This window comes from Carettochelys insculpta, chromosome 1 (assembly GCF_033958435.1).
Source record: "Carettochelys insculpta isolate YL-2023 chromosome 1, ASM3395843v1, whole genome shotgun sequence".
Taxonomy (NCBI): domain Eukaryota; kingdom Metazoa; phylum Chordata; order Testudines; family Carettochelyidae; genus Carettochelys; species Carettochelys insculpta.
This window is the reverse complement of record NC_134137.1, coordinates 296,176,864-296,202,736: the sequence shown is the minus strand read 5'-3', so window position 1 is coordinate 296,202,736 and position 25,873 is coordinate 296,176,864. Positions and strand designations below refer to the sequence as shown.

Here is a 25,873-nt window from a genome sequence, read left to right as displayed (position 1 = left end):
GCACAAGCATTGGCTAACAAGGATCAGATTTAGCCGCTTAAATTTTTTTTTTTTAAATTGCTGTAGGAGGCTTAGTTATGACTTCACAGATTTCAAGGAAGACTATCTGAATATACCCACTCCCACACCCCCAACTGCAAAAGACTAGACCCTTTGGTAGCAGTATTTAGTGACCATTTATGCAAACAAACAATCTTCCCAGAAGTTAACTCCCTGTATCAAGATTAAAATATAGGTCACACTACTGCTATATATCAGTTTATGAATTTTTCATGTTTCAGATTTTTGTTAAAATTTGTATGGCTGAAGATGGTCATGCCAGAATCATTAGGCATGCAATAGACTAAATGCTTGTTTTAGTCAGATGAAACAAGTAATTTTCACATGTTGGCATCAATACAATAGTAAGCTATGCTCCTGAAAAGTGATGTGTGGTCTGAGAGTTATCGTTTTGGTTTCCCAAATGAAACTTTGCTGTGTATGTATCGGCTTTTATTCTAGGTAAAAAGCATTTGTGTCAGTTTCAGCCTTTAAAAATATCCTAAATTAAAAAAGCTTCAGGATCTTGAAACAGATCTACCTGATGCTATATTCCACAGAGATAACGTGACATACATTCTTATCTTCAAAGCGGTGTCAGAATTCTAACCTTGACAAGTAGCCATAAAAAAAAAAATTTGAACTCAAGTCTAGATGCTTAGAAGGGGGTATCAATTTTGTAAGGACTACATTAACAGCTCATGACTGAGGATAGGTTTAAAATTAACCTTCCTTGTAATTTAAGTAATTTCAAGGGCAGGGGAGGGGGCACTGTTAATTCCAGGAATCCACTCTTTTCCACAACCTCACTCAACAGCAATCCCAAGATTCACCTCTCTTGTAAGACTTCGGAACAATGAATTTATGTTACATTAAATGTATGTAAAATTGCCTTCCTTATGTGAAAATTAAAACTATAAATAATGGAACCTAAATTAGAAGCTAGTAAAAACGCCCATACAGAAAGAGTAAATAAGTGCCAAATAAAGGAGGATAGTATAGAAAATAATCAAGTAGTTTCATATAGCTTTTAGTGCATTATGTAGTTTCAGTCAAAGGGTACCAAGGGAAAATCCTAGAAACTGACTTCTTGATTTATCCACAGAGTAAGCATAAAGTAACACAAGCCTCTTATTGCATAATTGTTCCTCCCATCTGACAAGAAAGCCTTGGTGCAAAAGTATTAGTTCAGCCTCCATGTCCATTCAAAGCCTTATTTCTTTTCAACACCACATCCAATAAGGGCTTATAAGTCAGTTAAAATTAAAAATGGATTTAGGAGTTGTTCTTGGGAAAAAAAAAAACAAAAAAAAACAGCTTTGGTGCTATGAGTTCAGTCAACTGGGGACCAAGATTAAACATCCATCAGGTAACAATGGACTCCAAAACAGACAAAGGATATGGAGTCTTATCTATATTGGCTAATCCTGAAGCATTCAGTCCAAAATTAATAACTGAATAAAAAGTCTGAAACTTTCTATAGTAAGCTATGGAAAACTCATCCTGGAGAATAAGATTGCAAACCAGCTGCTCCCTACCACCTCAGGATATAGTGAGGAAGGTACAGTTCCCAGATTCTAATCTAAAGAGAGATATAAAGCATGACAGGATCAGTCCAAATGACTATAGACAAAACATTCAGCTGCCCAAGGGGCACACCTACACATGTGGTAGAGGCAGCAGGCTGCTTCCAGGAGAGGCATAGCTGGGGTTGCAGTAGGCATACAGCCTGTGAGTACCCTATTGAGCTGCAGAACATGGCGGGCTGTGCTTTGCCCAGCTCTGATCTAGTCTCAACCACCTGCATAATACGGGACATAGAACTGGCCTCAAATAATTCATATGTGAGCTAGAGCTTCTCTTTTTAAAAAAAAAACAAACAAAAAAAATCCTAGAAACTGTTACACGCATGCAATCAAAGTTTCTGGCCCAAGACAAGCTCTTCAAGGGAGGAGTCCCCAGATGCAATAGGTCTAGTTATCCACAAACACCGTTCTGACCAAAGACCCTATATCCCATGTATCTGACACTTTCTGAATCCTTTTCCAGTTCCTCACAAAACTCATTTAAAATTTCATCCCCAACAGGTCAACTTCAGACAAATTATATAAGAAAGATCAATAAAGTACTGGAAGAGATCCCTGACAAAATTTTAGAACTAAGTTTTCCTTCAGTCAAAGCTGAAACAGTATGTTGTTGACCTAAGATTATTCCTGCAGAAAACTGCAACACACTGCTCAAATCACTCATTTTATTTACCCTGACAAGCACTAAATTACAATACCACTAATCTCATGACAAAAGCAGCACAAGAGGGTGCAATGAACATATGAACAAACAACTTTAGTTGTAATTATTAAAATTGATTGGAATGTATGCTTTTATATAGATTTATAGGTTGAAGGTAAGGAAGTCTGAAGAAAGACTGAAGTGGTAGCTGTCAAGGCTACTTCTGGCACTTCAGTGGGCTACCAAGCTACAACTAAATTTTTTCAGCTGTCAAGTCACCTGACACTAACAGCAAGAAAGATTGATTTCTAGCCTTCAGCTAAAAATAGTTAGTTACTTTTAAAACACTGAATGCATAGAAACTAGAAACCATACCATGGCAAAGCCAACATCTGCTTTCTTCAAAGCTGGACCATCATTAGTACCATCACCAGTAACAGCTACAACTTGTCTCTGCTCTGAGACAGTGCTGTCAATTATACCTAAAATGAAAACAAACAGTGGATTTGCATTTCAGGATTAGTAATTACCAGTTTGTGGAACAGCCAGACTATAGTGCTTTTTTCAGATGTCTGGCTCTGGTTTCTGGCTCCAGCCCCTTGTTAGTATGGGGAAGTAGGTGCATTCGACCAAAGAAGAAATGTCTCAATGGTAAAATTTAGTCAGCAACATTGCAAAGCTCACCTTTTCCTAGTTAAATTAAGAATCGATCCTGATAGATACCTACTAGAATCTTGCCCAGTACTCCTTAGGTAACAGGACAGGGATGTGAGATGTGATCTCAAGTACTAAGCTAACCACATTTTAAGAGATACAACAGGCAAGCCTAATTTTTAAGAAGCCTGAATCCAGTAAAAACATTTCTGAAGTTTCAAAACATTGAATGAATATATACTTTTACCTTTTACCAATGTGTGTTTGTCAGTGGGTGAAGATCTTGCAAGAACACGAAGCTTTGGCCAAATCTTATCTATTCGCTCTTGCTCTATCTGCACAAAGAATGCATATGAGCCATACTGTACAGGTAAAACACTACAAGACAAGTTTATTCTCTAGGTTTGTAGAGACTCACCTCTCCTTTTTCATTACGTATTCGTCTGTTGAAATCTTTGCCTTCTAAGCATAAGAAATCTTCACCAGGATTCAAAATGCCACATTTTGAAGCAATAGCACGAGCAGTGTTAATGTTATCACCAGTGACCATGCGTACAGTTATACCAGCACGCTGGCATTTCTTTATTGCATCCGGTACCTGTTTATGCAAAAAAAAAAGTTGTAATTTTCACATTTATTGCCTAGTATGTGTCTTAGCACCATCAAGTAATGGCCCATTACAGTAATAGAAGTTTGGAGGGCCATACTCTATTGCTGAAGAAGATGCACCGTACTCTTGACATGACCTATAGTAACAATGCAACTCTATGGCCATTTTTAATGCTGGGACTTCATAAAAAGGTTTACAAAAATTCCAGGACCTCTGACATAGGCTATGTCTATGCTACCGCGGAAGATCAACTGGGGCAGGTTGATCTTCTGGGGTTTTGTTACAGGCACACATGAAATGGCGCTTCCATGGTCAAAGTTGACCCTGTTACTCATGAGGAGTTCCAAGGATTAAAGAAGGTCTACAGGAGAAATACTCCTGGTCAACTTCTTCCATGTAAAATGGACATCAACCACTTACAAATCGATTTTAGCTACACAATTCCCATTGCTAAAAATTGTGTGTTGGTGGTTGACTGCTATGTCTAGTATAGAAACAGCCATAAAGGCCTTTGCTCTTATCTTTAGTAGAGATATACGCTTCCAGATTAAAAAGAGAAGTTACTCACCGTAGTAACGGTGGTTCTTCGAGATGTGTCCCCGTGGGTGCTCCACAATAGGTGTCGGGCTTGCCCAGCGCCGCAGATCGGATCTTCCAAGCAGTTTCTGCCGGACCGCGCATGCACTGGCGCGCGCCGCTCCCTTGCGCACTCCTGGCCATGTGCGCGATCCGGTCCCCGCCAGTTCCTCGACCAACCGCCTCGGGTGCCCCTGCAAAACACTAACAGAGATCCGAAGCGGGGAGGATGGGCGGGTAGTGGAGCACCCACGGGGACACATCTCGAAGAGCCACCGTTACTACGGTGAGTAACTTCTCTTTCTTCTTCGAGTGTCCCCGTGGGTGCTCCACAATAGGTGACTACCCAGCAGTAACCCAAGATAGGAGCTGGGTAATCGGATTATGTGCAGCTTGTCCCCGAGAGGACCGCTGTAGAGAGACGGGTATCCTCTTGGAATACCCTGTGAAGGGCGTAATGTTTGGCGAAGGTGTCGTAGGATGACCAGGTCGCCGCTCTGCAAATGTCTTAACGCAACGCCCTTGAAAAAGGCTGTGGATGCCGCCACCGCCCTAGTGGAATGAGCCCTGGGAGTGGCCGATAAAGGAGTCTTTTTGAGCTCGTAGCACATTTTTATGCAGGATACAATGTGCTTTGAGATTCTCTGCGAGGAGAGACCTTCTCCTTTCGACTTGGGAGCGAGGGAGACTAGGAGTCTATCCGTTTTCCGGAAGGACTTGGTCCTGTCTACGTAGAAGGCTAGCACCCTCCTCACGTCCAGGAGGTGTAGGCGCGCCTCTTCGTTGGAGTTATGAGGCTTTGGATAAAACGAGGGTAGAACAATAGGTTCGTTAATATGAAACTCGGAAGAAACTTTAGTAACAAAGGCTGGATGCAGCCGTATGGTTACCGCCTCCTTGGAAAAAACAGTCATGGCAACGCCACCCTGCACTGCCGTGAGCTCGCTCACCCTACGAGCTGACGTAATTGCAAGAAGAAAGGTAGTCTTTATTGTAAGGAGGCGGAGGGGGACCGTGGCCAAGGGCTCGAACGGTGGTCCCATTAGCGTGGTAAGCACCAGGTCCAAGTTCCACGAAGGTGGAATCGGTTTCCGAGGGGGGTATAGGTTTACCAACCCTTTGAGGAACCTGGTAACCATAGGGTGGGCGAACACCGTGTGCCCTTCCTCCTCGTGTCTGAACGCCGAGATGGCGGAAAGGTGGACCTTCAACGAGGATAGCGAGAGTCCTCCTCTCTTGAGGTCCAGTAAATACTCTAGTATTGTAGGTATAGGCACCAAAAGGGGGGCCAGCTGTTTGGTAGAACACCAAGCCATGAAGCGAGTCCATTTCTGCTTGTAGGTCTTCCTGGTGGAAGTCCTCCTGCTACTTTCTAGGACTTGCTGTACTTCCACTGTGCATGTGCTCTCTAGGGAGCTGAGTCATGGATTAACCACGCTTGCAGTCGCAGGCTTTGGGGGTGCGGGTGCACTATGGACCCCTGGGCTTGTGAGAGCAGATCCGGCGCCACCGGAAGAGGCATCGGTGGACGGTCCGACATGCGCAGGAGTAGGGGGAACCATTGTTGTCGATCCCACGTTGGGACTACCAGGATCATCCGGGCCCTTTCCCTCCTGGCTTTCTGCAAGACTTTGTGGATCAGCACTGTGGGAGGAAACGCATAAAGCAGGGGGCCCCTCCACGGGATCGTGAACACGTCCCCCAGGGACCCCATCCCAGTCCTGCCCTGGAGCAGAATCGTGGGCACTTCTTGTTGTGCTGAGTGGCAAACAGGTCTATCTGGGGAAAACCCCATGCGTGGAAGATCGGCCGTAGCAGATCGGGACAGATCTGCCACTCGTGTGTGAGTGCAAAACGCCTGCTCAGCTGGTCTGCCTTCACATTGTGCGCACCTGGCAAGTATGAGGCTTTCAAGAGTATATTGTTGGCAATGCACTAGTTCCATAAGCGGATTGCTTCCGCGCATAAGGCACGGGATCGAGCTCCTCCTTGCCTGTTTATATAAAACATGGTGGAGGTATTGTCTGTACTGATCCCGACGACTTTGCCTTGTATATGGTCTCGAAAGTGTCTGCAGGCGTTGAACACTGCTCTGAGCTCCAGTATATTTATGTGTAGTGACTGTTCCGTGGGTGACCACAGTCCTTGAGTCACCTCTTCGCCCATGTGCGCTCCCCACCCTATAAGGGAGGCATCTGTAGTGAGAAAAACCGATATCTGAGGCTGGTGGAAGGGTACCCGTTAGCCGGTTCCTGGGGTTTACCCACCATTGCAGGGATTTGCGCACCCCCGCTGTGGGCGACACCACCCTGTGAACGGTGTGTACTGCCGGTTTGTATACACTCGCCAGCCAGTGCTGCATGCTGCGCATGTGTAACCTGGCGTTCTGTACTACGAACGTCGCCGCTGCCATGTGGCCCAGCAGCTGTAAGCACGTCAAGACCGGCACCGTAGGGCTGAAGGTGATGACCTGCCCGAGGGAGCCGATGGCCCGAAAGCGAGCCTCTGGTAGATATACTCTCGCTGTAACCGAGTTTATGCGAGCCCCTATGAACTCTATGTCCTGTGTGGGGTCTATTTTTGATTTTGCCAGATTGATAACCAGGCCGAGTGAAGAGAACGCGTTTGCTGTGACGCGTATCATGCGCAGAACCTCCCACTTCGAGGCCCCTTTGAGCAGGCAGTCGTCCAGATACGGGAAAATAAATACCCCCTGTCTGTGCAGGTAGGCTGACACCACTGCCAAGGTCTTGGTGAAGACTCTGGGGGCCGAGGAGAGGCCAAACGGTAGGACCTTGTATTGGAAGTGTTCGTTGCCTACCATGAACCGGAGGAATCGCCGGTGAGCCGGATGGATAGTTATGTGGAAGTACGCGTCTTGTAAATCGAGGGCTGCGAACCAGTCTCCATCGTCCAGTGCTGTAAGGATGGAGGCGATTGTGAACATCCGAAAACGTTGCTTGCGCAGGTACCAGTTGAGGCCGCGAAGGTCTAAGATGGGCCTCCAGCCTCCTGTCTTTTTCTCCGTGAGGAAGTACCTGGAGTAGAACCCTTTCCCTTGCAGTTGCTCCGGCACTCTTTCCACTGCCCCTATGAGCATGAGATGGTCCACCTCCTGCCTGAGCCTCGCTACATGGGAGGCCTCCTGGAGGTGGGGCTTGGGTGGAGGTCGTGACGGTGGGAGCGACTGGAAGGGGATGGCATACCCCATGGCTATGATCTCCAGCGCCCATTTGTCTGTGGTGATCCTTTGCCACTGGTCGTAGAATGGTCGGAGGCGATGGTGGAATAGTTGCTTCGGATGACCTTGTGCGATGGTAGTGATGGCGCAGCCCTGGATCTGTATGTCAAACTTGTGGCCTTTGGCCCCGCCCCGAGGACGCACAGCTCTGTTGTGAACGTCGCCTGGGAGTTCTGTACTGCTGGTTCTGTTGATGTCGCCCTTGCTCGTAACCCCTGTGGTACTGGGGACGCTGTTGCTGGTACTGTCTTTGTTGAGGGTAGTACCTTTTCTTTGTGTATGGAGGGGTGTAAATCCCCAGGGTCCTGAGTGTGGCTCTTGAATCTTTACTGGAATGAAGGACCGAGTCAGTTGATTCAGCAAACAGCTTCTGCGAGTCGAAGGGAAGGTCGACTCTCTTTGCCTGCAGATCCCTCGGTATACCCGAAGTCTGGAGCCAGGACTCCCTTCGCATCACCACTGCCGTTGCTGTGGAACGTGCTGCTGTGTCCGCAATGTCCAAGGCGATCTGAACTCCCGTCCTCGAGGCTGCGTAGCCTTCTTGCACTATGGCCTTGAGCACCAGCTTTTTGTCCTCTGGAAGCGAGTCCATGAGGGAGATTAACCTGGAATAGTTGTCGAAATTATGGTTCGCTAAGTGCGCTGCGTAATTTGCCATTCGCAACGTTAAGGTGGAGGAGGAGTATACCTTTCTGCTGAACAGCTCTAGCTTCTTGGCATGTTTGTCTGTTCCCCCTGTCCTGAATTGAGATGTCTTTGATCTTTGTTGCGACGACTCCACCACCAAGGAATTTGGCTGTGGGTGGCTGAACAGGAACTCCATGCCCTTCGCCGGCACGAAGTATTTCTTATCCACTCTCTTTTGGACAGGCGGAATAGTCACAGGGGTCTGCCATATCGTAGTGGCGGACTCTAAGATCGCTTCATCAAGCGGTATTGTTACTCTGGAGGAGGCCGGAGGTCTCAAATTTTTGAGGCGCTTATGGTGTTTCTCTTGCACCTCTGCTGTCTGGATGCCTTGCGTGAAGGCCACCCTCTTAAACAGCTCTTGAAACTGTTTGAGATCGTCCGGAGGATGGACATCCCCCGGGGCCGTAGCCTCATCCGGGGAGGAGAGCGAGGAACCGCTGGGGTACGTCTCTCTGTACCCTTCCGGTTCCTGCTGGTGATGGTACACCCTCTCGCTAGAGGTTTGTGAGGGAAAATCTCGGGGTTCCATAACCAGTCCCCCCTGAGATGCTTGAGTCTGTCCCCGGTCGCGATTGCCCTCGGGGTACGAGATCGTCTGTGGGGATCTCTCCCTAGTAGACTGCCGATGGTGTCTATGCCCCGCGTGGTAGGGGCGACCATGGCAGTATAGGCACTGTTCTTGGGAAGGTGACCTAGACCACTCCCTTGGTGCATACCCTGTGCGTCTGGGGGAGGGAGATCGTCTAGACACTGGAGAGAGCGATTTTGCATAATCGTCCAGCGGTTCAAACCCCAGGAAGGGTGAAGGTGGTCCCAGCCAGGGTGAGGCTGGTTGCAAAAAAGGAGAAGGGGGCTCCGGGTAGGCTAGGGGGGACCCCTGCCTTCTGGTTGGAGTCTGCAACATAAGTGGAGGGCTGTGAGAAAGCAACTCCACAGCCCTGTGCGGAGAGGGGCTGCAATGCCTCCTCTTGTGTGCAGCCTTCCCCCTCCCTTGAGGAGGTAACTCCGCCCCCTGACGTACAGGGGATCCTGGCCCCGTCCGCACCACGCTCGGCACGCTCGAGGGTGGTACCGCACGTGCGGTGTCCTCCGGTGCCTGCAGGCTGCGTGCCTGCGCTCTCTGCACCGCCGGTTCCCCGGGGGTCGGTGCCGCTGCCGGCGGTGCCGCCGGTACTGGCGCTTGTTTAGCCGCCACCCTGCCTGCGGTGCGGGGCGTCTGGCTGATTATTGGAGGCTGAGCCGCTTCCACGTGGCTCTCCATGCCACCGCCGATCAGCTGTTGCTGCAGCTGGGGGCTGCTCGCTCCTCCCATCCCGCTCGCTGTTGCTGCAGGCAGGGATCGGGCTGGGGAGACTTTCCTCCGTTTTTGCGCTGATGGGGTGAGGGAGGCAGCTTTCCTTTTATGGGCCCCGGAGGGTCCCTCCTGCTGCGGCCGCTCCGGCACGTCTGGCTGGAGCGCCTTGTCGAAAAGCAGCATTTTAAGCCGCATCTCCGTCTCTCCTTGCTCTGGCTGTTAATTTAGCACAGAAGGAGCATTTCTGTGCAATACGGGACTCCCCAAGGCACCTTATGCATAGACTGTGCCCATCAGATGCTGGCATCGCCTCTCGGCAGGACTCACATTTTTTAAATCCTGAAGAGGACATTGTTGGTGAGTCTTTCAGTTGTTAAACAGGTACTTAGCACCTTCTCTGTGCTGTTTTCCCCTTCTGATGGCCTGCCGCAGCAGGAGGGCTGATGGCCCTATGCTCCTGGCCTCCGGCGCTTGTTACTGGGACTGGATTGAAGCTGTCCCACTTGTAGTTTGTTTGTTGTTTTTTTTTGTTTGTTTGTTTTTTTGAAAAAACAACCGGCTAACTTGCAGTAGCCTAAGTACTTGAAAAAACTTTAAAGAAAAACAGTTAAAGTCATTGAATACGCTACTTGGCCTTAGCCTAGTTCGGATTCTGTCTGCAGCCGACGGCGGTTAAGAGGAACTGGCGGGGACCGGATCGCGCACATGGCCAGGAGCGCGCAAGGGAGCGGCGCGCGCCGGCGCATGCGCGGTCCAGCAGAAACTGCTTGGAAGATCCGATCTGCGGCGCCGGGCAAGCCCGACGCCTATTGTGGAGCACCCACGGGGACACTCGAAGAAGAATCCTTCATTCCGTTCCCAACAGCTGACCCAATCAAAGGTGGTGTTCTAATATTGGAAATTCATGTGTTCATTCAGACTTCATCCACAAAATTTAAACTTTCAACTACTTTTTTTCTCTTTTTGTTATAACTTATAGGGCCTCTTCTGTTGGACAACCACAAGTGACCATTATTGTGTATTTCACACACACACAATACTTTTAACATCTGCAACCAGGCTCATGACACTTTACCACCATTGCTTAAAGTTTACAGAAACAAATACCAACGTTTACTCTGCAGATTTCATCAGCTTCCAACTGTCATTACACTAGTTTGTAGCATTCACTTTTCAACCAGATTGGACTGAAATCCCACCTGGGAATTTAGGCTGATATCCACTGTTTATACATGTTGAACCTCTCTCGTCTGGCACTCTCAGGACCAGACCAGTGCTGGAGGAGAGAATTTGCCGGACGGTAGACCAATTCTTTTAGCACATTGCCAACACTTCCACTACTTACTGGGCTCTTAGAAAACATTTATGGGTAAACTACAGCTGAACATCACAGAACATTGAGCCAGGACTGGTGGCAGTCAACAAACCTCATGGGACCAGGCAAAAGCTTAGTCACACCCATAAGTTGTCACCCAAATAGCAAACTCCATAATCCAGCATGAATTTAGCTGAGAGTTCTGGACTAGAGAGATTCAACTTGGACAAAATGCATTTTGAAGGACATGCTGTTCTTCTGAAACGATCTACCAAAGTGATCTTTTCTCCCTTATGGTTGAGGCCCTATATAAAACAGTTTTTAAGTGAAGCAGATACAGAATATAATGACCAACATTATTTGGTTCTAAATAAATGTTTAATACCCAAGTTTGTGAATGCATGATTACTGAGTACTTACTGCTTCTTCTGTTTTCCTACTTGCCCACTAGGTCATTAGGGCTATGTGTATACTAGCCCAAAACTTTGAAATGGCCATGCAAATGGCCATTTCGAAGTTTACTAATGAAGCGCTGAAATACATATTCAGCACCTCATTAGAATGCCAGCAGCCACAGCACTTCGAAATTGACACTGCTCGCCACCACCACGCGGCTCGTCCAGACAGGGCTTCCTTTTCAAAAGGACCCTGGCAACTTTGAAATCCCCTTATTCCTATCTGCTGTTAGGAATAAGGGGATTTCGAAGTTGCCGGGGTCCTTTTGAAAAGGAGCCCCGTCTGGACAAGCCGCATCAATTTCGAAGTGCCGCAGCTGCTGGCATTCTAATGAGGCGCTGAATATGTATTTCAACGCTTCATTAGTAAACTTTGAAATTGTAGCCATTTCGAAGTTTTGGGCTCATGTAGACACGGCCTAGATGGCTCCAAAGACACACAGTAGCAATATGAAACCATTTTCATAATTTATAGTCTCCATCTAGGAGATTTTTCACCAGGTTTCTGGACCACCTTTCACCACATAAGTAACCGTAAGCATAATAAATTAGTGAGACTCTTGACAAATGGGCCTGTAAAGAATGTCAATAAACCAGATGGCTAACTAATATAGGTGAAGATTTTAACAAAAATACAGGTTAAGCATTAGTGAATTCACAGTTCTTCCTACCTCAGGCCTCACAGGATCTTCAATCCCTACAACAGCAATGCATGTAAGACCAGTGACAATATCATTTTCATTGTCCCACTCTGGCTCAGGTTCTCCTGCTGGGAAATCTCTGAATGCTAGACATATAGTTCTGAGTCCCTCGGAGGCCATAGGTTCAATCACAGTTTTTACAATATCATCACGATCCCTAGGTCTGAATACCTTTGGTTCACCATTAGCACTCAATATTTTGAAGCACCTAAAAAGAACAAATCAAAAAGGTGGTTAAACATCAAGTACAAAAAGTTAGCTTATAGTCAGATTAAGATCCACATAAAGGCAAGCACTAGTCTTAAGCATAAACAATCATGTTTTCAAAGGAAAAATTCTGAGTGTCCTTCCAAAGAGCAAAGGAAGGCGAGTATCAGCGTGCTATTTAACCTTCCCCCATTTCCCTCATCTAGACACTATATTGTGAAGGCCCTGAAAAAAAATTAAAATGCAGAAGTTGACAAATATTAACTTCTGTATTGTATTTGTGTTCTAGTTAGAGATACACAGCAGGATGGCCAACAGCTCCCCACAATGCCCAAAAGTGGCAGCTATGATAATTGAGTGCATGAACAAATACTACCTTCAAAGAATTAAAACTTTAAATTGGTGTTTTAATAGACCCAGCTGGCCAGAATGCAAAATCTAGCTCTTGAACAAGATGAGAACTCGATCAATGTTTCAGGTGGTAGAGGAGTTGGGATTTAAAAAAAATCAATTGCGTTTACCAAACTATGTTGTACTTAATTTCATTTGACACTCAAATGTCTTATAGGCAGTTAGAAATTTTTATAGCAACCTTGATTTAAAAATCACTGCAGTTTTGACTAAGATTAGCTTAGACCGGTTAATTTGGTAGGCCAGAGCTTTACAACTACATTTTTTTTTTTTGCTCATGTTACATCCTTCCCCAAGTCCTGGGTGCCCTCTGTGCTTTGAATTACCCACACCGGAAATCTAAACAAACTTGGCAAAGACTTGATAAATGTTTAACAGTAAACAAGTGACTTCACCCTAAACAACAGTAAGCAGTCTAGCCAATAATCTATTAATTGAACCATAAATTCTCTTCAGTCATACTACAAAAGGAAAGCCCTACAACAATCCAGAAGCCAGCAGTTTATCACTAAATAAGTTTACTTCTTCATCTCTTGAAATACCTCAAATAGAGCACCAACTGATCAAAATTCTATTGTAAAAAAGTCACTATTGCAGATAATTTCAGAAGGATGTTAGAGGATCTGATTGGTGAGGAAAAATAACTGTCAAAAATATACCCAACACCGAGTAGAAGGGTTTGATTTCACATTGCCAGAAAATAGAAAAATGTGCTTCTACCTCAGCCAGGACAGCACTTTTAAAAAAAGCACAACTTTATACGTATCTCAATTGCACTGTAATACGATATACACTAACTCCAGAAGTATGACTTAATATTTAAAAAGCACCTTAAACGCATTTATTGCAGTTGTATGTACTAAACATTCTAACGTACCCAACTCAAAATCCCCAGCCCATTATAGATAATATGGATTTTGAGTGCCCTAAAAAGTATATATGCAAACTGGTGAATTTCTAAAAGGCTATAGTCTAACTACAGAATTTAGCTCAGTTTGTGAATTTTCTGTTTGACAACTCTCTCATGCTTTGTCGAGTCTAGAAGCAAGATAAAGGGAAGATGTACAACTGTTTAAATATTGGTATGAAGCAGTCAAACATTTTGGTTCTTAAATATTTAAGGAAGTGGAGCCAAACTCCTCGCTAAAAGTAATAGAAAGAGCCAGGCGGATAGTGGGAAGTCAATGGTTAAGTAGTTTAATATCCCCAGAATAATTTAATCTCTGGATTTTTAAAGAGATTTCTTTATCAGCCATTTTCTTTTGTTACTGTTCATAAGGCTGTGGAATAAATCTGTTTTCAGGTCACTGCATACGCCGTCTAAGTTTTCATATCTTCTCTCCCCATCCAGACTAGAGGTCTCAACCCTTCTTTCACAAACTCATTGAGAAAGAACAAAAACAAAACAGGAAAAAAAAGTAGACACCCATTGTTCAACATTGGGTAACATTAGGTGCTGAGATACAGATCTTTTAATTTTGTCAGGAATTAAATAGTTATGATTTGTGATACTCTGTTGAGACTTAGCTTGAAATCAGAGTGGAACAGATCTGTTCAACAGCTATATCCACATGTATGTGAAAGTGACCAAGGAAACATCAAATCCATTTCCATCTACTGGAAAAAAAATCAAAAATCAGCATAGTGGAATGGAGAGGAGGCAAGACTTTAGATCAGTAATCTTACTACTGAGTGGGAAAAAAAAACCTGTATAGGAATGCTCATATTGGCCAGTTTGATAGAGAATCATTGTTCACTACAAGTTCAGCAAGGTAAAACTTTAAATCTGCAAACAGCTACAAGACTTTTCTATAACTAGCTCTCAAAAAACATTCTAGCAGACACTAGAATAAAACTCTTTTCAAGGAGACAGTCAGGTTTTAGCAATACTGCCAAGGAAATGGTTCAGATTTTCCTGTTCCTCCATGGAAGCTTCAGAATTTTACATGTTTAGCTAAAGATTCCCAAAGAGATCGTGTTCATGTCAAGTTCTACGGGTCTCCTGAAGGACAGAAGGGTTTTTTTCAGATGGACATCTGTTTGCAAAAACCTGAACCCTGTAGTTTTGCATCCAGTTAAACTTTTTATGAGACAAAACCATGACACAGAGCAAAAGCAAAATTACATCTACTGAGTACACTCCTGATCAGTAGATCACCGGGGGCGGGGGGGGGAGGGAAAACAGTTACAGGTCGGCATATGAGGGAGCAGTAGTTTCCTTTCTAACACAGAAGCTTAACATTTAGATCAGGGAACTCAACTATCATGACTGAGTCACATACTTGATAGGGGCATTAACTTTTGTTTCGTTTCCTTTCATCCTCTTAAGCCCCGATAGGGTTGATGTGATGGTCTGGATCTATGCCTGACATACAGAAGCATGGCCCTTCCCTAAAAAATTTGGCCATTGCTTGAGTCAGTTGTTCACAGCAGGCTAGGCAGTAGCCTGAGGTCTAGATTATAGGGTGAAGGATTTCTGGGGCTTATGACTGTCAAAGTGAGTGTGCTTTCTGGTTCTGTTCACTTCAACTCTGACGCTGTCCAGGCAAGACTGAAGACAACTGGTATGAGGGCTGATGCATCTGAGAGAAAGAAGGCTCAAACAGACGATGGCAATCTTGTTTCAGAGAGGCTTTTTTATTATTTTATTTTAAGAGGAAAGGAGTAAACAATGGTTCTCAGGCTGTGGGTTGAAACGGTTTGTTGGTTCTATTTCTGCCCAGCAACGATTTTGAGAATTTTAGGGCAATGGTTTTCATCTAGAGTTTACAATTTGCTTGAGCCTAAATCAATAGAACTGTGGTTGGACTAGCCTTCTGCTCCACCCACTTACCTGCTTCCTCTCTCAGAAGCAGATTCAAAAGTTGGTTAGATATAAGCATACCATTGCCTGCACCATTTTTCAGCTTTTATGCACTTTTTTCTTCTTCTGCAATATGATTATAGAGGAAGCAAAAGGAAAGAGAAACTTCTTAAAACTACTTTACTGTTTCCTGCGTCATTGAAATAGGAAAAAAAAATAGGAAAAAGCCATTGTGTGAAAAAGGCATAATACCGTAAGAGCAGCTCTCAGGAAAATGAAAATTTATTACAGATGGTTGTCAACTTCTTGATTAAAAGGAATATATATCCCAAAATCAACTCTGGTGGCACCCAGTACATACAAGAGCCAATACTTTTGCATACAGTTAACAGTTTTACTGTTCTCAAATGGAAAAGAAATTGACAAACTAAGATTTTCACATGCCTACCAGACAGTAATCCAAGATGAAAAAGCCATTAAGTATCATTTTAAAGACTAACAAAATAATTTATTAGGTGCGCTTTCATGGGACAGACCCACTTCACACCGGAGCCATACCAGAACAGACTCAATATTTAAGGCACAGAGAACCAAAAATAGTAATCAAGGTGGACAAATCAGAAAAAAGAATCAAGGTGAGCAAATCAAAGTGTGAGGGGGGGGGGGGGGAGATGGGTGTCAAGAATTAGATTAAGCCAAGCATGCAATCTAATTCTTGACCTACCCTCTGCCCCTCTACTCTGATTTGCTCACCTTGATAATTTTTTCCCCTGATTTGTGCACTTTGATTACTGTTTTTGTTTCTCTGTGCCTTAAATATTGAGTCTGTTCTAGTATGGCTATGGTCTGAATAAGCGGGTCTGTCCCATGAAAGCTCACCTAAAATTATTTTGTTAGTCTTTAAAGTGCTATTTCACTGCTTTTTTGTTTTGATAGTATATAGACTAGCACAGCTTTCTCTCCATTAGTAATCCAAGAGTTGCATTAACCTTACTTTTTAAGAACTATCTCCGAGGCACCCTTGCTGAATATTCGAAAACTGCCATCAGAATTTTTTAACACCGTACTCATTGATTTTCTGACTGAGTTGAAGGTGTATACTTTGTACAGTGCCTCTTCTGGTATTTCATTTCTTACATCCTGATAATCTCGTTTTAAATCCAGAAGCAATCCCAGCAAGGCACATTCTGTTTTATTGCCAACATGACGTGGTAGGCCACCTTCTTTTTCAGGAGGCTGTAAAGATAAAAAGGAGGCAATTCTATTCTAGTTTGCAGTATACAACATTACTAGAGAACTGCTAATTTAAGAGTACCAGAAAAATTGTTAGCCTAAAACCAAATATATCTGTTATGACCTGCTGAATTTGTAATTCAAAGTCACTTATTACGTGTGTTAAGTCTCTATTCACAAATGCCCTGATTAAAGTGAAAAGAAATCAAATTCCTGGCTTTCATAAAATTGTAAGCCAGAAAGGAAGCATTTATGATCATTGATTCAAACACCCTGTAAGAGGCCAAAAAAAAAAATCCCTTCTTCGTTTCTGCATCCAATCCTATAACTTTTCTTCAACTAACAATATACTTATGAAAAAGATATTCAACTTGTGATTTAAAGGTAGAGATGGAGAATCCCCATTCCCAACCTAAGTTGTTCCAGTTCTTAAATTCCCTCATTGTTAAAGTTATTTCTAGTCCAAGTTTAGTTTATCAAAAGGCAGAATATTTGGAATCCAAAATTCAAGAGCCTATGAAATCTTTCACTTTGTAGGCACCGATAGGCCATGATGAAGTCACCCATTAACGTTCTCTAAACTTAAGTCTCACTGTAAGGCATATTTTGCACACCTCAAAGCTATCTTTAGCTCTCTTCTTAGCCCTTTCCAACTTTTCAGCATCCCTTTTAAACTACTGACCACAGAACTGGACGCCATATTCCAATATCGGTCCCACTAATGCCACACACAGATATATAGCCACTTCATTATTCCTGCCTCACTATTCTTCTACTTATACAGCAAATGAGCTCAAAAGAATGGTCATACTGGGTCACACTCGCATTATGTCTTCCAACAGTGGCTAATGCCAGATGCTTCAGAGGGGAATTAACAGAATTAAGCAATTACTGAGTGAGCTATCCCATGTTGTCCAATCCCACCTTCTTGGGGGTCAGATGTTTAGGTACATCCAGTAGGGTGTTGCATCCCTGACCATCCCGATTAATCACTTTTGTAGACCTATCCTCCAGGAATTTACTTAATTCTTTTTTGAATCCAGTTAAAAAAAAAAAACTTTTGGCCTTTACAACATCCACTGGCAAGAAGTTCCTTGACTGACTCTACTTTGTGAAGTAGTTTGACTTTTTAGCTACAACACTGTACTGTGAGTTCAGCTTCAGTTTGTTATCCACTGAAATCCCATCATCCACTCCCCCACCTCAAAATACACTGCTGGAATCTTTTAAACCTAATCCATATTCTTTTTAGGTAAATGTAAGACCTGGAATTTGGCTGTGTTAAGTGTTCAAATGAGCCATCATCATCAAGAAATCTGGGTTGGTCTATATTACATTGACCTATTCCCATCAGTACTTACCACTCCACCAATTTGGCCCATCTGTAAATTTTACCATTTTTATACACATCAATAAAAATACTCATTATCATTGAGCCAACAGGTCCCTGTGGCAGACACAGCAGGAAACACCTCCAACTGGTAAAAGATTGCCCATTTAAGTTTTTCATATCAATGTACTCATTTTATGTTGATTTTTGTAGTGCTTTTAAAAAGACTTAAGCCCTTTTGAGATTTTTCTTCAGTTGATACCAACTGCCTAATACAATCTATACATCCTGGACAACATTTGCCTTTGTGAATTAGAAGACATGCTCTTGCAGATTAACATGACACAGACAGCATTAACAAATTCAAACAGGCAGATGGCTTAGTATTTTTCACAGGATTCTACAATACTAAGATACCAGTGAGTTAGAAATTGTAGTTTGGTCTAGACAAGGCATTGTGATGCGTCTTCTCTCTCTGTAAGTTGTCTTTGAGGGTAGTGTGGGTACAAAGAATGACATGGGACAGTGGATGGTAACACCCTTACTGGATCTAGCAAGAAGTTTAAAGCTATTTCCTTTTCACAAGTACTGCAGCATTATTTCATTCATTCTTCCTGAAAGAGCATATTATGGGTCCCAAGCCATTGGCACAAGACAAACCAGACTCAGTCACTACACAAAGTATGCTTTTACCCTCTATAGTATTGATTACTTTGAGAACTTCCCCCAAAGTTTCTCTTCAGATAGCAAACATCTTTTTTCCACAGAAAAAAGTCCTAATTTAGCTATGTACCAGAGTTGATTCTCCCCAACATACAGATGGTACTGAAACAAACTCGTAATTGGTTTAAGTAGTTAAGGCATGTAAGCCATACTCTGCTATATGCACCACAAATTTTCTAGCTACTCAGTAGGCAACTCCAACATTATATATGGCATGTATTATCTCCTGAGCAGTACTCCCTGTAACCTGTGTACTTGTGCTGCCAGCCAGAAGAAATTCAAATGCTGCATATCTAGGTTGTGTGTTTCTATTGGTGGTCCACATTCATACATGCTTCTGTGAGCATATAAGGTTATTCCACACAGGGATAGAAAGATTAGGGGGAGCACTGCTCCTGAGATCATGATTGGTGGGGTGTTGCTGAATCACACTGCTACACACAGTAAACTAAAAAAGTGCAATATTTATACTTTATATAATATTTATCAAGTTGAGCAACAAATTTGTGATATAGGTACTGAAATATTCATTCACAAATGCTCAATATGGTGAAAAAAGTTAGGTTCTGAACAACGATGGTTGTTATTGACCCATAATCTATGCACTTATTCAACTAAACACTGCATTTAATCCTTTTTAGTTATGGATAATGAAGTCACTATTTGTACTTGCAGCAATGAAGGGTCCTGTGGCACCTTATAAGCTAACAGAAAAGTTCTGAGCATGAGCTTTCGTGAGCACAGACTCACTTCATCAGATGCTCACGAAAGCTCATGCTCAAAACTTTTCTGTCAGTCTATAAGGTGCCACAGGACCCTTCGTTGCTGTTACAGATCCAGACTAACACGGCTACCCCTCCAATATTTGTACTTGCGTAATTCATTTCATCTAGTAAACACACTACACCCTTCTCATATTTATATTGTGGCAGCACCCAAATGTGCTAAATGCTTTCCTAACAGAGGAGATAGCCCTTAGGCTGTAAAGTTTTAAGAACTCCAGCTTCCTCAAGCCAGCATTTCGCAAATCACCAATTCAAAATACTACCAACTGTAAAGTAAGCTAGAGAGAGAGAGAGAGTGTGTTCTGAATTAGGCCCCCAAATCAACTGAAATATTAAGGTATCTTAAAATTACAGCAAGGATAAAGGTGGCTCACCCTCAACTCAGTGTATACACATTCAAATAGTGGTTATGTAGTAGTTAGATTATTTGTACTGTGGTTTCTTTAAGCACTAAGATGAATGGCTTTTTATTCTTACACTGTTCTATTTAAAAAAAAAGATTCACTTACCAGTATTTTGGATGTATAAGCACAATTAACAGAAATTCCTGTCACAAGATAACCTAAAGTTTTGTCAGGAATAGCATCTGGTTCTGGAATTTTTTTATAATGTTTTTCACTGATATAAGCCTGGACCACCGTCATTCTGTTCATGGTCAATGTCCCAGTTTTATCTGAGCAAATGGCTGTTGCATTACCCATTGTTTCACAAGCATCCAGGTGTCTCACCAAATTATTATCTTTCATCATTTTCTATGAAGAAAAAAACAAATATGAACAACTATCACCAGCACTTCAATTTTCAAAAGCCCTCTCTCTCTTAAGGTATTGAATCTTCAGAAAGTGCTAATATGACCTTCAGAAGGTCAGGCCTCTTTAAAAAAGATGCCTTAGGTTAGCCGCGCAAATACTGACAGACAGTCAACCAGAAAGCATATACCCAAATATATGATACCACAAACTGCATTTTAAACACATCTATTAGAGCCAGAGTCCATATTCTGCTGCATTTAAATGTATGTCAACATTAGAGCTATATTTACACTTACATGAATGTCGATGGCACCTACGGAATTTTAGGTGCACCAATTGCATATCTAAAATCCATTTTACAGCCGTCGACAGTGGTCCTTGTCTTCACTGCAGAATGTCAATGGGAGTGCTCCTCCCACCAACAATCCTTTATCCTTGCAGTTTGTACAGAGTTCCAGAGTCAACACTGACCCCTGAATGTGCGTTTTGCGCATGTGCTAAACAGCGCCCCAGAAGATTGAACTTAAGCATTTGATCTTTTGCAGCCAGTGTAGACCCAGCCTTGCTGAATAAGTAGAGAAGTCAACAATACTTAGAATATTAAGCCAAATTACTCAAGTTGAGACACAAGCTATACTGCTACTCTAATAGAATCTGGTACCTGAGCAGACCAGTTCCACAAACACCCTTCATTTTAAGCAAAAACACATTTTGTTCAAGCATCTATTCCTCATCGATCAGAGGAATATTCAACTGTTTCCAAAGATGAATGTTTATTGTACGACAGTGTTGAATTACAGGTATTTTTTAAAAAGAAAAAAGGGAAGTTGAGCCATTCCTTCAGCCCCAATTGTTAAAATTATGATGTTACATAGAGGCTGTCTACACTAGAGGGTCTTAAAAATCGACCAAAAAACCCTCAGCACTTCAACAAACTGTTGCAGAGAGGAAGAAGATTAGCTAAAGGAAAAAAAGGGTGTTTAGACTCTCTGGGGGCCGTCTGTAGATGGACAGGGCTTCTGGCTCACCAGGCAGTCCTGTCTGCTTAGCTTCTAGCTGGCCATTCTGTCAGAGCGGATTGCTTTTTCAATCTGCTTTTATGTGTAGATGTGACCTGTTGACAGAAGTTTTGCTGGATGATCTCTTCGAACAGTAACTTCTGTCGATAGACTGCTGTGTTGTACGTGTAGCCAGTAAGATTAGCATACACCTAAAATACTTAGCTTGTATTACAGCATGCTCCATTCACTGATTGGAAAGCAAGACAGGACTCTGATATATTTCCTTTTTAGCTTAAAAGGCCAAGTATTCACACATCTTACAATTTTAAGAAAAATAAAAAAAGTTGATGTTCACTGTATTTCAAATATTTGAAGTGTCAGTGAAGTTATATTTCAGTTCTTGAATGCTTTGCGATAACAGATTGAACAAAAAAATCAAACCACAGAGATTGATGGTGCAGAAAGGTAGGGCAGGAATTCTGTCTATAGGCATTAGTTCAAAATCTTGGTTTCAATCTTTCTAGCTCCCACAAGGCAGTTAAGTGGCCTATTGAATTGAAATATCAAAGTTGCAATAAAGGTATATAAAATAGAACTATCTGAAAAATTCACTGTTTACACTAAGCCAGTCTCAAAGCAGTGTTCAGTCTTTAATTATCCTGACTGTATTAAAACAAAATACAGAAAAAAGAATCTGAAGTTTAGAGGTAGCAGATACTCTACAATCAATATTACAGGCTAAGAAAACAATTGGCATGTATCCAGGCAGGCTGTGAAAGCTTATTGCAATCAATTCTGACCTAAATCTACAAAATTATACTTGTGCATTGCATTGCCTATTAGTGGTAGACATGAAAGCTTATTTAGCTCAACTTGGTACCCTAAACACACGCTCTAAGTTACACAACCTATTGTACTATGGACATGACAAACATGGTAGAGTGATAAACTATGTGCACATGCACATATGACAGAAGTCTTTTTATTCCAACTCTATGCACCAGAAACATTATGTTTCACTTTGTCAAGTACACTACTAAGTTAATTTTATACTGCCCCTAGGAACCCATGACTTACGTTAACATACAGTGGATTAGATAGCAACTCAGCACAATGTTTTTTCATTGTACTGTACTACAGACAAGAATGAGTCAAGAGTCCCTCAATCTCCAATGAAGACACTTAACTGTGTACAATTTCCTTCTTGCCTGATTTAGAATCGTTTTATGTGCCCACCTACCTTTAAGCATGCTTTTTTTACACATACCTTTACAGAGTAAGCAAGTGAAATAGTGACTGCAAGTGGAAGACCCTCTGGTACTGCCACCACCAGGACTGTAACTCCAATAATGAAGAACTTCACAAAGTACTGAATATAAATTGGTGTGCATTCAGCAAGCCAAGGTCGCTTCTGAACCCAGAAGGTATCAATTACAAAATATAAGATAAGGATAATGACTGTGATTGCAGACATCAACAAACCTTTTGTTAAAAGAAGAAAAAGGACAAGCAGTTATTTAAAAAAGCCACATCTTATCTGCAATGCAAGTGCCAAAAATAAACTTAAAAAGCCAGTCATTTTCAGACTAAAACCAAATACACAAATTTTATTGGATACATAAAAACTTACACTTTATACATCTACGTAATGGAACGGTCATCACAAAAGGCATGGCCAAACATTGGAGTGACAGATTTATGGGTAAGAGAAAAGAGTCCTCAGGATGGGGTGACCATCCATCCTGTTTTAGCCAGGACTGTCCCTTCTTCTCCCTGGAGAGTGTCCCAACTTTTTAAAACAGGCTAATTTTCCCATATGATGCAAAGCAAGGACTTGAATTTTAAAGAGACAGTGCTTTAAGCAGCAGGGGCTGTCTGTTTCAAGAGCCAGCTGGAGAGCCATGTGGGCTCTTTAAACAGATTGTTTAAACACGCTGTTGCCAGCAGCCACAGGGCAATGGGCAAGATTGTCAGAAGACAGAATCAGGCTGCTGTGCATTCTTTGCTCTCATTGCCTACGAAAAAGGCAGAGGAGGCTGCATCTTAGATAGTCCCCTAACACACTGCTGGCAGGTAATAGGATTTGGGTAGCGCACACAGGGCCCTATGGTGGAGAACAAGGGGGCAGCCACTGGGTAGTTGTGCTTAACTTGGTAGCCCACTGACAGCTTAAATAGGCACATTTCTGGAGTAAAGGGTTGTTTGATCCAGGCTAAGGGCTAAACAGGAGATCATGGGTTTGGAGGAGTCCTATGAAGGGGTAGGGACAGGGCTCAGAAGGAAGCAGAGATAGGAAAAAGGGGACAAGGAAAGTGAATCATGGAGGAGTGCTGGATTAACTCTTCTGGAGGCGAGGGCTATTAGTTTTTGAGGGCCCCTCTAGAATCTGGGGTGAATACAAAAATCATGGGTTCAGAATATAGAAGTGGGGGGAGCGCCAGTCTGGGACAGAAGGCTAGGGTGTGAGATGGGGGTAAGGGTGCTCTAGGGTAGAGCCTGGGATGCAGAAGGAGGGAGCTCCAGGCTGGGGCCCAGGGGTTTGGAGTGTGGGAGGGGGCTCAGCCTGTCCCACTGATGGATGGGGCAAATGCCTAGGACCCTAGACAATTTAAAGTGGCTTGAGAGCCCCAGCACCTTTTAAATTGCTGAGGCAGGTGGAACCCCCCCCCCACCCCTTTAGGGAAGCTAACCCCCCACCTCTATTGTTTCTGCCTGCACCCTCAAAGGCTAGAGTAACAGTATCCCCAACCATTACCTTTGAGAGGAGGTGGAAGAAAAAGTAAGGTGTTGGGAGAAATAGGGTGAGGCTAGGGAGTTTGGCTGCTCTACTTTGCACAGGTGTTAAGGGTTTAGAAGGGAAAGTTCTTTAGAACATAATTCCTTCGGAATTTTGTAGCTACTGGAAACCGATATAGTTTTAGAATACCCTGTGTTACTTTACTATTTGTTGCACAGTAAATCAAAAACTGGAAGAACTTGACCATAAATCCTGTTTGACTTTTCAGTTAGAGTTGGACTTCCAGGTAAATGATTTCCATCAAGTTTTAGCATTTGTTTGGGGAGGTGTATTTGAACCATTAGGCAGCAGCTCCTATCTTAATCTGGCCCTGCCCTGGGGAATGGGAGAACTACCTAGGCCAGGACTGCAAAGCAGGGGAGCAAGGCAGCCACCATGAAACAAAGGCACCATGTGGCCTGGGCATCTCTGGGGTGGAGAGGGGCAGCTGCGCCTAGTCATTAGATGGGAGCTGAAGTCACTGTTTGGGAGAGATAAACCCATGATGGAAGATTTCAGTGGGAGATGGTGGGTGGCAACATCAGATCAAGGCGTGAGGATTTTCAAGCCTTTCAGTGCTGTACCTTTCACGAGAGCTTAAGTTACAAGCTCTGAAAATCCTGTTTACAGAGTGGGGTATTGGAATGTTTGGCACTGGGCTTGGCACACAGTGTGTATGATATTAGAAAGTATGCGGTGCTGTACTGAATACAGTGAGGTACTATAAGGCAATAGGTATGGAATAATATTTTGTTTCCCTTTGAAAGCTAAAGGGTATAATTTCGGTTATAAACCCACTGAACTCAAATGCAGGGGTGGGGTAGGGGACTGCCCTAGTAGGCTTCATTCATTTTATACAGCTGCAAAAATATCAAATAGCTTACATTGTTCCAGAACCCAGTCCCAGGTCTCTTCCCTGCTCCCAGCCTCCTGTCCTGACTCCTGCCCCCTTGCACACACACAGCCCTGATTTCCAGCAGCTCACTCCCATGCCCCAGCCCTTCTCCACATACTGCCAGCCCCCTACTCTGGCTTCTGCAGCCCCTGGCCCCCACTACCAGCCCTCTCACACACTGGAGGACAACAAGATGAGGACAAGGCAGGCACTTCTAAAGTAATTTTGAATTTTTACCTATTGTTATAATAATGCAGTTGTCATCTTTTAAGTGGGTGCTCAGTCAACTTAGTGTTATTTTGAAGGTCTGTACTGCACACTTCTGATGGGATTGCCACTGAACTTGCTTAACTCCAAGCAATTTTACCAGGTATCCCATATTTCACATAAGGAAATATGATCACCCTACCTCAGGAGAAAGAATAGCATAGAAGGTAGCAGGGCTGATCAAGGAGGATGAAAGCAAACAAGATACCGATATTTCACACCTGGACACTGGTTAGGGCATTTTCAGCAGAGTAAATAGAAGCTAGACTGTAGGGGGATCACAATGATGGCCATTGAAAATACATTCAAACACAGGACTAGATGATTATGCATAAAGGCAAATGACAGAATGGAGATAGGGAGGTAGATTGAATAAGAGTTGGGGTCAGAGGAATGGTTTACACTAGTGGAGAGTGACATTCTTGCCTACAGGAAAAAAGTTTCCAGAGAAGTGACAAAGAAGAAAAGGAAGTTAGATGTGTTATGGCAACAGGTGCAAGAGCAGACAAAATTGAGAGAAACAAAGGAGAACACTTCAGCAAGATCAGGAGAGTTCAAGTAGAATTAAGACACCAGGAAGATGATCTCTTTACAGAAACTGAAGACAACCCAAAAAAAGGGGATTTTAAACAAGGGAGTGAAAGGCACAAAAGTTAGAGTGAACAGCTCAAATGTCAATTAAAACATTGCCTACAAAAGGAAAAAAACAAACTGAACACACTGATGAAACGGAATTACACATGACACGTTAGTATAATTACTGAATGAAACTTTGGCTACAAAGACAATTTTAAACCATGTGCAATGTGTTTCTCTTGATGTGCACACAATTCTTCCATAAGCATAATCGTGTATACACCAAGAAACTACTCCTCTGTGAAATGCC

At 43.2% G+C, this 25,873-nt stretch overlaps 1 protein-coding gene across 6 annotated transcripts in view; it reads right to left on the bottom strand.

The window, feature by feature from the left end:
• Nucleotides 1-25,873, bottom strand: part of ATP2B1 (ATPase plasma membrane Ca2+ transporting 1) — a 120,115-nt gene that overhangs the window by 13,018 nt on the left and 81,224 nt on the right. For all 6 annotated transcript variants that reach the window (XM_075012030.1, XM_075012039.1, XM_075012044.1 and 3 more), the window contains 7 exons: nucleotides 22,317-22,531; nucleotides 19,806-20,048; nucleotides 16,220-16,461; nucleotides 11,775-12,012; nucleotides 3,341-3,520; nucleotides 3,170-3,257; nucleotides 2,644-2,750 (listed from right to left, as the gene is read on the bottom strand). In XM_075012030.1, the coding sequence (XP_074868131.1) occupies nucleotides 2,644-2,750; nucleotides 3,170-3,257; nucleotides 3,341-3,520; nucleotides 11,775-12,012; nucleotides 16,220-16,461; nucleotides 19,806-20,048; nucleotides 22,317-22,531 (1,313 nt within the window). The remainder of the gene's footprint in view (nucleotides 1-2,643; nucleotides 2,751-3,169; nucleotides 3,258-3,340; nucleotides 3,521-11,774; nucleotides 12,013-16,219; nucleotides 16,462-19,805; nucleotides 20,049-22,316; nucleotides 22,532-25,873) is intronic.